This window comes from Prosopis cineraria, unplaced genomic scaffold (assembly GCF_029017545.1).
Source record: "Prosopis cineraria cultivar Desert tree isolate PC_DT_omini unplaced genomic scaffold, ASM2901754v1 PC580, whole genome shotgun sequence".
Lineage (NCBI taxonomy): Eukaryota > Viridiplantae > Streptophyta > Magnoliopsida > Fabales > Fabaceae > Prosopis > Prosopis cineraria.
The window spans coordinates 23,816-39,033 of record NW_026555905.1 but is presented as its reverse complement, the minus strand read 5'-3'; the positions used below and the strand labels follow the sequence as shown (position 1 = coordinate 39,033).

General features: G+C 36.5%; 2 protein-coding genes and 1 pseudogene across 3 annotated transcripts; all 3 read left to right on the top strand.

Annotated features, from left to right (window-relative positions):
- The first annotated feature begins 424 nt into the window (after window positions 1-424).
- LOC129297649 (serine/threonine-protein kinase STY13-like) lies at window positions 425-2,761 on the top strand (annotated as a pseudogene).
- A 1,117-nt stretch (window positions 2,762-3,878) lies between these two features.
- LOC129297650 (SUPPRESSOR OF GAMMA RESPONSE 1-like) lies at window positions 3,879-7,865 on the top strand. 2 transcript variants are annotated; one of them, XM_054935996.1, is made up of 7 exons: window positions 3,879-3,942; window positions 4,938-5,070; window positions 5,368-5,554; window positions 6,217-6,710; window positions 6,999-7,316; window positions 7,398-7,468; window positions 7,600-7,865. In XM_054935996.1, the coding sequence occupies exons 1-6, from the start codon at window positions 3,935-3,937 to the stop codon at window positions 7,449-7,451; spliced, it is 1,194 nt and encodes a 397-aa protein (XP_054791971.1). In that variant the 5' UTR covers window positions 3,879-3,934; the 3' UTR covers window positions 7,452-7,468; window positions 7,600-7,865. The 2 variants fall into 2 exon arrangements, with proteins under 2 accessions (XP_054791971.1, XP_054791970.1); XM_054935995.1 differs by having other exon boundaries at window positions 7,398-7,496.
- Window positions 7,866-8,833: 968 nt separating this feature from the next.
- On the top strand, window positions 8,834-13,742 carry LOC129297648 (CRM-domain containing factor CFM9, mitochondrial-like). The gene is made up of 4 exons (XM_054935994.1): window positions 8,834-8,990; window positions 10,170-10,446; window positions 11,082-11,483; window positions 12,129-13,742. The coding sequence occupies exons 1-4, from the start codon at window positions 8,917-8,919 to the stop codon at window positions 13,212-13,214; spliced, it is 1,839 nt and encodes a 612-aa protein (XP_054791969.1). The 5' UTR covers window positions 8,834-8,916; the 3' UTR covers window positions 13,215-13,742.
- The last annotated feature ends 1,476 nt before the right edge of the window (window positions 13,743-15,218 follow it).

Sequence of the window (15,218 nt, the reverse complement as noted above, 5' to 3'; positions counted from 1 at the left end):
ATATCTTATACGTATTCTGCATCCTCATGATCTGATTATTTTCTGGTTTGGTGCCTTATTGTTGCGGGTTTTCTTGATTGCAGATATAAAAATCAGAATGTTGCAGTTAAGATTATTAATAGGGAGAAACCCCAGAAGAGATCTCAAGGAGAGAGGCTCGTTTTGCCAGAGAGGTTGCCATGTTATCGAGAGTTCAACACAAAATCTGGTTAAGGTTGTTGATCTGTTATCCAAGAACCTAAACAGTAATTATTTCAATGTAAAATTGATAAGTAGTAAATGGGATGGTTAATAGACTTATAATTAAGGTGAATTGGATCTTAAAACATGCTGAGCTTGTTGAGCTAGCCAACTGGGCATCAAACTTATCTCACTAAAGCGTCCATTTGTGGCTGATGCTAGTTTTATCGGTGCCTGCAAAGAGCCTGTCATGGTGATAGTGACTGAGCTTCTATTAGGTGGAACATTACGCAAATTTCTCTTGAATATGCGCCCAAGAGCTTGGATATGCACGTGGCAGTTGGATTTGCTCTTGATATTGCTCGAGCAATAGAATGTTTACATTCCCATGGGATCATTCACCGTGATCTTAAGCCTGGTATGCCTCCATGCATGCCGTGCTTCTAAATCATACTTTGTTTTTGCTGATAGGACCTTATAAAGAAGATTGAAAACTTGCACTAGTTTGATTTAGTGAATACTTGAATCGTGAGTAAGATACAGATACTGTTGTCACTTGATAGGGATAACTGACCTTAGTTAGACCTTTAAGAAACTGAAATATGACTCTTTATTTTATTGGTTGCCATGCACCACAGATTATTGATCTCTTTTTGATATGTTGTGTTACTTCATTGTAAAGTTATTGTTGACTGTTGATCTGAAAATCCAAGCCTGCACCTTTACTTCAGTTATGAGTTCTCTCTCTCTCTCTCTCTCTCTCTCTGCGCGTGTGCGTGTGCGTGTGCGCATGTGTCATGAAGATCATGATGTCAAATAGACCTTTGATTGTAACAAGTGCATGTCCAGTGCTTGTCTCATGTGATTTCTGGTATCATCTGTTAGGTTTTAGCACAATCATAGAGAGCAAATATTTGAAGTTTCACATCGAAACCCTGCTTCCATTTGGTTATTGATCTTGGGCTGTCTCTTCTATGTGTTTCGAGTTGTAATCTAAAGAATTACAGTATTCAGGTCATTCATGCACGGATAGGTTTTTATTCTAACTCTTTGTTTCGATGGGAAGAAAAATAAGGAGGGAAAATTTCTAAAAATAGTACAATTTTTTTTTATACTATTTGGAAATTTCTCCTCCTAGTTTTTATCCTCCTTTTCCCCCCCTACTTTTCCCTCCATCCAAACCAAGCCTAAGTGTCCACATCTCCCTTATTTTTCCCTAAGTGTTGTAGGTCATTGGTTTTAAGTCGATTGAGAGTAGAGGCTACATGATAATGTGAGGAATAGAACATGTCAATAACACAACTCTCAATCTCGTTTCTTGATGAATGATAGAAAAGCGAGGATAATTCTAATAGCGTTTTTGCTATTTGTTTTCAGAGAACTTGATCTTGACAGCAGATCATAAAACAGTTAAACTTGCTGATTTCGGTTTAGCCAGAGAAGAGTCATTAACAGAGATGATGACTGCCGAGACAGGGACGTATCGCTGGATGGCTCCTGAAGTACTTCTTTCTGGAAAATTTTAAACATTTTATTAATTTTCCATTTAGGTGGTTCTCATTAGAAAAATTCCTCATTACTTCCCTGGTTCAATGGCAGCTTTACAGCACTGTCACTCTGAGACAAGGCGAGAAAGAAGCATTATAATCATAAGGTGGATGCTTACAGTTTTGCAATCGTTTTATGGGAGCTCATCCATAACAAGTTGCCTTTTGAAGGCATGTCTAATCTACAGGCAGCATATGCAGCTGCTTTTAAGGTACATCACTCTAGTGCTTTACTTTAAATGATCTGAGAACTTCATTAGTAGAACAAAAACACAGAAAATTACATATTTTATTGATATGGAATGTTTACTTCACTGTTTCAGAATGTAAGGCCAAGTGCTGAAGACCTTCCTGAGGATTTAGCTCTGATTGTGACTTCATGTTGGGAAGAGGATCCGAATGATCGACCAAATTTTAGTCAAATCATACAGATGCTTCTTCGATATCTCTCCACTATTTCGCCCCCTGAGCCTGTTGTTCTTATGCGAATGGCTTCATCTGAGAACGCTGTACTGCCACCAGAATCTCCTGGTACAAGTGCTTTAATGTCCAGGAGAGATGACTCTGGAGAAACCTCAAAAGAAGATGACATGGAAGACAGGCCTAAAAGTTTTTTCTTCTGCTTTAACCACTGCTACTGATGGATCAAGAGACATGATCTCACCATTGGGGCCATCACAATCACACTCAGGCAACCTGAATAAACCAGATTCACCGAATATCACCACTAGATTCTTAATAAAGCAATGTTAACTATCATCAGATACTTGTTTAGTAGCAATTAGCAACCGGGGAGGTACCATGCATCCATGTTCAATCAAAGAATTGCATGTTCTGTATCTTTTAACATTAAGTTCTCTTCTGACTGATATCCAAAAGATACTAAAAAAGGTTTTGGGGTTGAGGTTGCTGAGATGTAATACTATTGTAAAATAAGGTTCGTCCAAAGGCCTTCACCTGCTGTTTTATATGTATGATTTTGGCATGGTTTATCAAAGTTAAAAAAAGAGAGGAGAAAGTTGTTTATATTGGCATCCAGGTGTTTCAATAATTGTCAGAGGAATTTTGTGTAACCTCACCATAAGAAGATGAATCAAATCTAGAATCATTTTCTATTTTCCATCTCTGTTTATGAATAGATTATCCCGTGATACATCTTTCTGGGGCTAATATTAGAACAAAATTTAATCGTGCTTCGGTGATCATCATCCCCAATTTAATTGATTTTTTGTGATTGATGGAAAGAATGGTTATTATTTAATAAATCTACAGGCACCTCGCTAGAGCGTCCGCTCCAATAACAATGCGGATACCTCTTATGGAATTATTAAAAAGAAAAAAAAGAGGAAGAATTAAATTGAAATGCAAATCGAAGGGGGAAAAAAACCTCGGAGTCGTTTTTTGTTCTCGTCGCTATCAGACCTGACGCGTGCCACTTTGAAATGGGAGAAGCGTGGGCATGAAGACGAAAGTCACCCGGAAGAGAAATAAAATAACATCTCGCCGTTGCCGGGGATCGAACCGGGTCGCCCGCGTGACAGGCGGGAATACTCACCACTATACTACAACGACATGTTGACATTGGGTGAACTGTAAATTTTTTTAATTAATTTTTTTGCATGCGCCCATTCGCACTCGCAGGCCAGCGTCATGTGCGAAATGATGAGGGGTATAATAGAGAATGCAGCGATCTTAGCAACGTTCATCTGTTTGGCTTGGGGAGCAAGCCAGTAATGTCCCCACTTAAATTTTACCATAATGACACCATAATCCCCGCATTTTCCATAATGACACTTCTCGGTTTCCTAAGCTCCATCTGTCCGACAGCCGTCAACAAAAGCCCCAATGTTCCACTCTCCGAAGCAGAGCCTCGATGAGTTCGGTCAACGGCGGGTGCTTCCGAACCTTAGCTTCTGTCCTAATTCAATGATATGTGGAATGAACACGGTCAACTTCAAGCATACGTTCGGTTACGAGCCTCATGTGACCGGTCTATTGGCCCGAACCCAATGGAGAGTTTTCCCGCCCACTACCACTGTCTCGTCCGGTGTTTCTTACTCACTTGCTTACTCGCCCAAGCAAAAGGAAGGCTTAAATACACGGAACTTCTTCTCTCTCACTGTCTCCCTCCCTCTCCTTCCCTCTCCCCCCTCTCTCTCTAGAGTCTCGAATGCGATTTTGGTGCCATCTTTTCGCTCTTCGATAGCATGGCTAGGTGAGCTTAGGATTAGCAAATGGTGAAATTTGAAGTTTGAAGTTTGAATGGAGATTTCGTTGGTTACTGTTACTCGTAGAAGCTTGCTGGCTTGGTTTTTTTTTTCAAAGTCATTGTTCGATGTTTATGGGTTCGAGTCCTCGATTGTTTTGATGGATGACAATGAAATTTTCTTCCCGGTGTTTTCGAGGGTTTGTTTTGGAAAATGATGACAGAGGAAGGTTGTCCTATCGAGGATTTTATTTCCTCGTTGTTTTGGGATAAGTACTGGGGTAAGGTGTCAAATCAGATGGGTTTGGGTTTCGGCTTTTTCGGTTGAAGGCTGACAATGGATGAATGGCCTGTTTTGCTTGCAGAAATGTAGTTTGCGGGCATTCTGACATCCCCATTCGGGGTTTTCTGATTCTTCCTTCTTGGAATCAGTCTAATAGCAGTTAGCAGCTAGTAATCCATCGAAGTGACGTATACCTTTTGTCTCATGTCTAGCTTATGCTCATTTTTTATAGGAAAATCTTGGGTGAACCGCAAATGACAATGCAGAGCTTCCCTGGAGAATATTTGCCCAGTTATTTCTTAAATCTGATATAAAAAAAAAAAAAGAACCTTGCAAACACACACACCACACACACACACAAAGTATTTCTTAGTGCTTTTCTTCTTTACCACTCTTATGCTTACCCTTCTCTTGGTTGGAGAGTTGGACGGATTTGTGGAAACCATGAACCGTATATAGTGCATGTTCTTGAGTTAAACTCAAGTTTGATACCTCGCTATAAATAAACGAAGTTTCACTCTCATTAAAGGTTTATTTTGAATCTCTTCGTCCTCGGGATTTTTTTGGTTTCTGAGCAGCCAATTTTACTTTGTTTGTAGTTGCTTGTCTTGCACACGGTTTTTGTCAGCAAATATATTTTCATTTTTATTCATTTCAGTGTTCTTTCGCTATAAAAGTTATCATGGGGAATGTTGATCTAATAAAATTATTTGTTTACCAGGAGCTGGCTTATTGATGTTGGAGGGTTTGCCAAGAAAGTGAAAAGCAGTTCTCTGCCCTCAGCTGAGCAAATCAAAGACTGTGGGGCATATCGTCAATGTCCAAATTGTCATTGGCATATTGATAATAGTGATGTATGCTGGAATTCCGCCTTATTATCATTCACAGCTCATTATTGGCTTTAATAATACTATGTGCACCACAGACTCAGCTCTTGTAGTAAAGCTCTTCGTATTTCTCTAATATTTGCGCTTGTTCTAACTGATGTAACCTTTAATTTCTTAATTAAGGCATATACTCTGTTAATACAAGATTTGAGTTTTGTTTGTACAGAAGTTTGGAAATTTTGCCGTCATAATTAAGTTCTGCAAACATTCTAGCAAGTGTTGACTGGTTGTGGATGTCTAACAGATACTACTTTCCCTTTGCAGGTTTTTCCTGATTGGCCTGGCTTTCCTGCTGGTGTAAAATTTGATCCTTCTGATATAGAACTCTTGCACCATTTAGCAGCAAAATGTGGCATTGGAAATGCAGAGCCACACATGTTTATCCATGAGTTCATTCCAACGCTGGAGGGTGCTGAGGGGATTTGCTACACTCATCCTGAGAATCTTCCAGGTGAGGATTACTGAACTTAATTTTTCAGACATGCAATCAGTTACCAGTCCTGGTAAAATAAAGTAAACTGATCAAGCCAGAGACATGTAAAGGAAGTCTGTTTAAACAAATTCTTACGGGCAATGGTGATAGGTGACGGTGTCTTGTAGGATAGGTTTTTTTTTTTTTTGGGGCCATATCTTGTAGAATAGGTTGTGCATGAAGGACAGAAGAAACATATAATTGTAAAATTTACCACTTCAGGACTCATAATTTGGACAATGACAGCTTACCATGAGAACAAATAAAAGTCTAGCACACTGAATTATGAATCAAATTTTCAATCAGTCGCTAAGAGATTTCTTTCCTTTACTGGGCCTTTAACTTACCACGTGACTCCCAAACCTTATTGAAGTTTAATAAATGCTAATTTGACTGTTGTTTTAGATACATAACATCATGATTTTACCCTTGCTTCATTTTAGGGGAGTGGGTGAAGATAAGCGTTATGATTGCTATTTTACTAAACTTCACAAGTTATTGGCATCTTTGCATGATCAGTTTGGCATTCCCTTCCGCATGCTCTGATTGCTCAATTTTCTCAGGATTCTTGGCTCTGGCTAAGTCCGAGCGTAGTGCAACTTTCTGGAATTATGCCTAAAAAAGTAACCTGTTTGTTTCAGGTGCTAAAAAGGATGGGAGTAGTGTCCATTTCTTCCATAGAACAATTAATGCCTATACTTGTGGTCAACGAAAGCGTCGAAAAATTCATCATCATCATGGTGCAACTGAGGAGCATGTGCGGTGGCACAAGACAGGTAAAACCAAATCTGTAGTGGAAGATGGCCTACACAAAGGCTTTAAAAAGATCATGGTTCTTTATGTAAGACCTGAGAAAGGTTCAAAGCCATATAAATCGAATTGGGTGATGCATCAATACCATCTGGGGACTGAAGAAGAGGAGAAGGAAGGTGAATATGTGGTCTCAAAGGTTTTTTATCAGAAGAAGCAGCTTGAGAAAAATGAGGAGAATCCATTAGTTGAAGAATCAGATAATATGGCATCACGAACAAGTCCAAGAACCCCAAATCCAAATCCCCGCAATCCACCTCGACCAGGAAATTCTGCTGACTGTGATGATAATTTTGATGAAAAAGTACTCCTGTCATTCAATAAGGTAAGTACCAAAATGTTTATATGACAATCATGTAACTTAGGTTGATTATTTTGCAAGAAAAAGGAAAAATATAGATCACATTTAATATTGTATCCAAGAATCAAGCATATTCACAGTGCATTCATTTAAGTAACGATTGACACAAAAATTCAGTGAAGTTATCTTGATTTTCTGTGAACTTCTTTTAAGTAGTATTTAAAGTGGAAAAATGGTCGTAGGACAGATTTATACTCAATAAATTGAATGTATCTCACCCATTGGTTTATTGTGAATTTTTTTTATGTTTAGGATGCCGAGTCTGTCCCTGGAGAGCCAAGTGCACCGGCAATTGATGTTCAGGATGAGGATAATACGAGTGGCCCTGCATGGTTGGCTGGTGAATCACAGGCTGCTGAAAACTCTGACTTTGATGGCTTGGATGACATATTATTGTGCAAGGAGATCTTAGATTCTTCTGCTAGACTAAATGATTCTGGAATGAACTCCACCATTGTTAATGGCTTTGCCAGCAACACAAACTTGTCAGTTGGAAATGACAATGCATCCTTTGGAATCTCTGACCTGGATAACTTGGAATTGGATACTCCTCCAGATTTCCAACTTTCTGTAAGCTCCTAATCGCACTCACTCCACTTATAGAACTTACCAGTATATGAATATGCTATTTGATTCTCATTTTTCTGGCAGAACTTGCAGTTTTGTTCTCAAGACAGTATACTTGACTGGATAGACAGACTATGATTCTCATTAAGCTCCCTGTAACTGTTCTATTCACTCACCTGTATAGTATGTTCCTTTATGTTCCTTGTTCAGTTTCAACGATTTATTTATTTTTGGATGATACAAAGAAAGGATAAGAAGCTGACTTGTCATGATTTTATTCTTACAGGCAGAAACATTACTGGCTATCTCAGGTTCCTAAACTCTTTCGGCTTCCCATTAAGTTGACTCTGGAGTTTGAGCACTCTGCATGAGGGTGGTGTTTACATGAATTTGTAGTTGAACTGTGACTCGTTATGTGCAAGGCATGGAAGTGGCATGTTGATCTATATTGTAATGTATTGCGTGTTGAATGTATGTAAAGATTACCAGCAAATTGGCTGAATATTACCAATTATGCTTCTTTAATTGATAATATGGGAAATTGTGTGTCAATTTCACAAGAGCAAGCAATCAGTCCTTTCTCATGGCTATGAAGGGACATTTCGAATTTTAGATATTCGAAAGTTTTTTTAGAGTAAAAATCTCAGGCATTCCTAGACCTGGTGGCTATGGAATGCACATTTGCATTGTGGTATTTATATACCTGAACTTAGTTTATTGTCAATCTATTTTTCAGAAATAGTTTACTAATGAATTCCAACCCATGTTTGATTACTATGGATAAAAATGTAACATGTAAGAATCCGCAAGGATATTTATCTGGTGGTGATAAATTGTGCTAGTCGCTATTAGGATTCATCACATTACAAAACTTTGAAATTTGTCCTTGAATAATTTGAGTTGAAATGAGTGAGTTTGAGAGGACGTCTCTTTTTGCTTCAAGTCAGATGTGCTGCCCCACACCTGTTATAAATAGAATAATGACTTTTATAATTTGCAAAAGAATTCATGATTTTATTGATGGCACCGTTTTTTCAAATGGCCATTTTATCATTTTAATGGCCCCAATATGTAGTTATTTTTGGTCAATTTATATCTATATATGCGAGCAAAATCTAAAGAAAGTCATTTCACAATAACCATAACATGAAAACGATGCTAGTTAAGTTAAATTAGAAAAAGTTTAACAGGTAGAGGGATTAAATTATTCTGAAAAAAACTGTTGACAGGTGGAAATGAGAAATTACGTGCGGATGTGACATTGAAATTTTTGTAAATTTTCGAGGACAACATAAGAATATTTGTTATTTTTTATTACAAAACAAGAATTAAAAAAAAAAGAAAATTTTCATTAGGTGCCTTCGGCAAAATTTCCCAATCTTATTAAACCCCAAAATACGTTTTTTTTTTTTAAAATCTTGGGTCCATGAATCAAACCTGTGTTTCGGGCCTTTCGGCCTTTGTATGTATTGGCAAACCCAACCTAAAAGCTAAAACCCTCAGAAACCGAGCGTAGAAAACTCAACGGTGCTGGAAGAGCATGAAATCAAGAGAAAGCAGAAGCGAGTAAACTGATTCAAACAAAAAGCTCCTTAACAGGCCAATGTTTGCTGCAAGAAATTTACAGAGGCATTGCTTGAAGTTCTCATACTCTATCCTTCAATCTAATCTCTCCAAGTATGTATTTGCTGTGTCATCACTCTCCCTTTTTTACTTTTTGAACTGAGAAAATGGAAAAGAGAAGTCACAGTAATGTCACCTTGTGTCTTAGATAATAGAATTAATTGAATTCATTATGACTCCCGTCGAAGCTCGGACTTTCACAGTGATAAGAGCCATTTCTTTCTCATTTTTTTTTGGGTGTATACCAGTTTTCGTGTACAGTCTGCCTGGCCAAATTCTTTGAGGTTGAATGGGCTTTTATCTTTCATTTGTTCAAACAAAGAAACGGATTTCGACTGTTTTTTTGGCTGCATCTGATCCAAGTTCATAAGTTATCGTTGTGCTTTTTTCTCTTTCGCAGAATTCTACTTTTTGCCCCTGAAATTTAACTCAGGCTGTCTTCGAAATTTAATATGGTTTAACATTATCTGTATAGTTTAAAAAATGGTCCGATATCGTCATTTTCTCTGATGTTGCTGCTTAATAAGTGTTCGATTTTATGGGCTGGATTCTGACGGCATAACTCCCATCCAACATAGACCTAAACTATCCTATCTTGCTTCTTATAATACCAAAAGATCATGCTCTGTCATTTTCATCCATGCCTTATTCTGCACTCTGCAGTCTAAAAAGTATAGGTTTGAATGGGATTGAGTTACCTTGTCAGACTGTCAATGTTTTGCTCAACTAGTAATTTATGATGCCGCAATGGATGCTTCTGTTAACAATTAGAAGAATGTTGCCCTCTCTATTTTTCATACAATAAAAATCTCATGGAAGAGATTTACTTCTTGCTAAATTCAAATTTTTCCTAGTTTGAGTGAAGATGTTGATTTGTCTAGGTTAAAAGGTTCAGATTTTTTTTCCCATTTTCTTTGGATTTGTGGAAAAAATAATTTTTGCTGCTCAACGAATCTATTTTTTTTTTGTTTCTTTTATCTTGTTAGTCTTTATTCATTCAACATAAAACTGGAAGACTGCTCAATCAATGTACTTGATTTGCATTGTATATTATGAATTTCAATTTATGAAATTGTACGGTACTTATATAATTTTATCATTCTGAGCAAAATAGAGTTCTGTAGCTTCACTGCCCCCCCGAGAGAGAGAGAGAGAGAGAGAGAGAGAGAGAGAAGGAAAAAAAAAACCTCTTTAAGCTTAAGACTAAAGCTGATTCTATTTATTTTTGCTCAGGAATGGTATATCTTTAGGACCTACATCTCATCATGTATCAAGCAAAGTAATTCAGTCAGGCAGTGAAGTTACGTCTTATTCTTATGGCAAGCCATTGAATTCATTCAATATATCATCTCGAACAATGTCAACATCAAAAGGAAGAAGTATGCGGAGCAAGGTGGAAAGGCGAATGCAGAAAGAGTCTGGTAAAACTCTAAGGGAGATTCGTAGAGCTAAAAAATTGAAAAAGAAGCTAATGACTGAGGAGGAGAGGCTTATTTACAATCTTAAACGAGTACATTATCTATCCTTTCCTACTTGCTCTGACATCTGAGGCATGCCTAAAGTTCAAGTTATAGTTTGTGTGCTGTGGACTGGCGTGCATGTCAATCAGCTATTATAATTTTAGATGCTGCATACTCTATTCTACTTTTATTTATTACTTTGCATATGGATATGCAGCTTTTAACAGAGTTGTATTACATGAGTTGCCAGATCTTAGATTTTCTTACATAAAAGGGGCAAGCTCATTTAGTTCCACAGTGACAGATTCGTACTTGTTAATGACAATTTTTTAGGTAGTTGAAAATTATGAGATGCAGGGGACCTCATTTAGGTAGCTGGACTCAGATTGATATTGAATGATCTTGTGCTAGAGATTCTCCATCTTTCTTCATTAAAAAAAAAAAAAGATATGCCATCATTAGTTTTAAATTTGTGTTTTTTTACTTTCGATTTGGATTATGCATTGCCTTTGATTGTTTGGTGATTTGCTTTTTCTACCTATATAATGATAATCAAATGGCATATTTCAAGTCTATATAACTAACAGATTGCACGTTTGTACTACTTGATATATTTTCACTCGGTTATATCCTAGCTCTTATATAATCTTTCATTTATCACCTTCCTCCCTTCCAATTATTGCAGGCCAAGAAGAAAGTAGCATTGCTCCTGCAAAAACTCAAGAAATATGAGCTTCCAGAATTGCCTTCTCCTCGACATGATCCGGAGCTCTTAACACCTGAACAGCTTCAGGCATATAAAAAGATTGGTTTCAGGAATAAGAACTATGTTCCCGTTGGTGTACGAGGAGTTTTTGGTGGTGTTGTGCAAAATATGCATCTTCACTGGAAGTTTCATGAGACTGTTCAAGTTTGCTGTGACAACTTCCCCAAGGAAAAAATCAAAGAAATGGCCACAATGCTTGCTAGATTGAGTGGAGGTATTGTGATAAATATCCATAATGTGAAAACAATTATTATGTTCCGTGGCAGAAACTATCGCCAGCCCAAAAATTTGATACCTATTAACACCCTCACAAAGAGGAAGGTAGGTTTGCAATGTCTTGTCTATTTATTTATTTGAGCTACACCACTCTACTTCGACATCTATAATTATATCCCAACCTATTATGTTATCTGCAGTGCTTAAGTTACCCAGAGGTTGACTCTACAAATATGAATTATTTGCTTTAGGCCTGAAGTTATTGAACAATATGTAGTAGCTTAGCACTGTTTGTTACCCTGGAAAAAGATAAAATTCTTGCCTGATTTTTAGAGTTTGTGATGGTAAGATAGCCAATACGAATGAAGTTTCTAAATAGATGTAGCTAAAAAAAGAGCAATTTTCTTAAACCATCCCGTACTTGAACCAAATAGGTGCTGAAGACAGTGTGTGAATGATTGATAAATCATGGAATAATTTAATTGAGCTTTCTCTTTTGGAGAAAGCCCAACCTCTCTTAAGAGGTAATGCTCTCCATAAAATTACCCTAAGTGAAATGATCATATTTTCCATAGCCACCTAATGAATATATTGACATGTTCGAATGTGATCAAGAGACTAAAGACCCTGCTTAGTTTTACTGTAATAAACACCTATTTTTCCATTCTCCATTATGGTCTCCAGTTGTGATGTCCGTTACTGCAAGAATTTGATTTTTGCATAAGTAATATATTTGTCTGTCGCATGCAGGCTCTTTTTAAGGCCAGATTTGAGCAAGCTCTTGAATCTCAAAAGTTAAACATAAAGAAAATAGAGCAGCAGCTACGGCGGATGGGTGTAAATCCTGAGGATCCAGCTGCCATGGCCAGCATCCAGAGAGTTGCTTCAACATTCTTCAATGCTATTGACAAGAAAGAAGGGAGCCCTTATGTTTTTCATGAAGGCAAACTGTCAGCTAAAGAAACTGTTGAAGATTTGGAAGAGCCAGGGCCTTCTATTGATAGTGACCAGGAAGAGCTAGACCGATTCATTGCCGAGATAGAAGAAGCTGCAGATAAAGAATATGAAGCTGAAGAGGCAAAAGAAAAAGAAGAACTTGGCAGAATGAGGTATTGGAACAGAGAAGAATTTGGAGGAAGATTCAGAAAATTTGATGTTTCTGGAAATGATGATCATGATGATAAGGTTAGAGGTTCAAGGTTTCGGCAGACTGCGCATGCTAAGCAGCAGGCTAGTGATAGTGATGTTGAAAACAATATACTGTCTGATGATGATGATGATGATGATGACTATGATGGGGAGTGGCTTGCCGATCCTGACAGTAATTCTGATGACTTTAGTGAGGCTAAAGGCAGGTCCAAGGTCAGTAGGGTGGACAGGGAAATAAGAAATAACTTTGGCAAGACCCAAGGTAACGGAAGTTCAAATAGAGACGAAGGTAAACTTAGGAGAAATTCAACCATAGATGATTCTGAATCGGAAAGTATGTTCAGTGATCTTGACAATGCAATGTGGGAGTCTGACGAGGAAGAAAATGAATCATCAAGAGAGTCAAGTGTCAGCGGTGAGCACAATAGCAACTGCGAGGACAAGCACGCATATCATACAAAGAGACGCAGGAGAAATGGTGTGAGGCATCATGGGGTTGGAGGTGATGATTCTGATCAAAACTGGGATGGGTTTGATGTTCCCAGAAATGTGAGGGGGAAGCAAGGTAGGATAGGAAGAGCTGTCATAAACCAACGGTCGCTGAGTTTAGAACCTGGACCCGAAGATATAGCTGGTGATTCGGAAAACAGGCTGTGGCATTCATCAGATTCTGAGGAAGAGTTTTAGACCCAATTGGAGGGTCAGTGGGGATGGAGGGGCGGAATGCTGTTAAAAATAACGAGCCACAAGAGAGGCCCAAACGAGGAAGATGGGGCTTGGGACAGTGACTAGCCCGTTAAGTGTCAGACCTTCATTCCATAGATTTTGTATGGCAAACTGGCTTGGACAAATAATGGGTCCAAAGTTAAAATAGCACGCAAGCCCTTCGTGGTTGGGTTACTCAGTTGGTCCCTATGTGGTCGAGAGCTTGCCTATCCTTCCGGTAAAACAGTAAATACCGTCTACGGAGATCCTTCGTGCATTGACACTTGGATTTAGAAATGGAATATCTGAGAATAATGTGTTTTTTATTGTTTTTGACGGTGAAGGAGTTGAAAGTTGAAAGAGATGTGGGGTTTTATTTGTATGTGGAAAATGGAGAGTCCTGTCACCCTTAGTCACGCGTCAATGGTAGTTTAGTTTTGTGAAGTCAAGCAAAAATGGATCCGCCACTTGCAGAAGACGCTTCGTTTAATAGCAACGACCCATTGTTATGCCCTTAATCCACGCGTCAACGGGCATGCAGCCTATAATTTGTGAAGCTCAGTCTTGTTCTATTCTAGCCTTATTTTGATTTTCAAAATATGTTTAAGATTTTAGAATGCTCTCCAAAATGCTTCAAGATATACTATTTTGGAGGCGTTTTGTCGTTAAATTAACCTCCTTAAGATATTCTAATACGTAATTATTAATTAGCACATTCAGATCCTCAAAAAAAAGTTTCGTTGACGAATGAGTTAATAGTTAATTTTTGATGTGTGTATGCGCAAGCTTTGGTGATTGTCAATTTATGATTTGAACTTGCTTAATTATTAATGAGTTTCTATTTCATACATGTTGTCACTTAAGGAAAATAAAGTCATCACTTAAAATAGATAATTCATGGATGAACAATTATGTTTGCACTTGTTTATGATATAGTCCTTCCAAATTATTTCATCTATATTAAATTATAAGACATTTTTAAATAAAATTTTATATATCAATAAACTTAATTAAATACACTCAACGACCTTATTTTTTCAAAATAAAAATATAAATTTTTTAAAAATATCTTTCATTTAATATACTTAAATCTACACTTAATTAGTATTAAATAAAGAGAGAAAGGACAATATTGAAATAAGATTATTTAATCAAATCTTAATTTTTTCAAAGTATTTTATATTTTTGGGATAACAAATTTCTTCCAAAAGTGTCTTATAATTTAGGATGGAGAGAGTGTAATATAAGACATCTTTTAAAAGTCTTGCTTGATTTAAAATATAAGTATTGGTTAACTTCAATAATTATTTTTTTAGCTATACTTGTACTTTATTTGTTACTTTTTTTTTGAAAAAAGATGCATTAAAATTTTAATTATTATTATCAAAGCACTTATATAGAGTATTTAATAAAGATAAAATTAAAAAAATATAAATTTTTAATAAATTAAGGTTTCAACCAACATTTTGTTAAAACTGTGAATTAGTTACAAATACTCTATATTTTGGTCTAGAGAGAGTGTACTCTTTCCATTTCATATTATAAGTATTTTTAATTGAATTACACTCTCAATAAGTTAGTTAATTATTTTTAAAATTATATTTTCTTTTCATGTTATTCTTTATTTAATAAGATGTTTTAATTAGAGAATCTTATTAATCACACCCCTTAATTAAGGATATTTTTGAAAAATTTGATTAATTTCTCTGATCTTATTTATAATGTAAAAATAGAAATTTTTTTCTATTAATAACTCACCTCATTAATTTTCATTATAAATTTTTATATTTACCTTTCTTTGAATGTTAGAAAGAAAAAAGATGTCATTAAAATATGTATATTTAATAAAAATAAAATTAAAAAATTATTAAATTTTTAAATAAAATTAATGAGTTTTAAGGATATTTTTTAACATATTATCACACAAAAAAGTGCTTTGTATTTTGGAAAGGTAAGTATTAAAAAAAAAATTTGGCTGTAAAATTT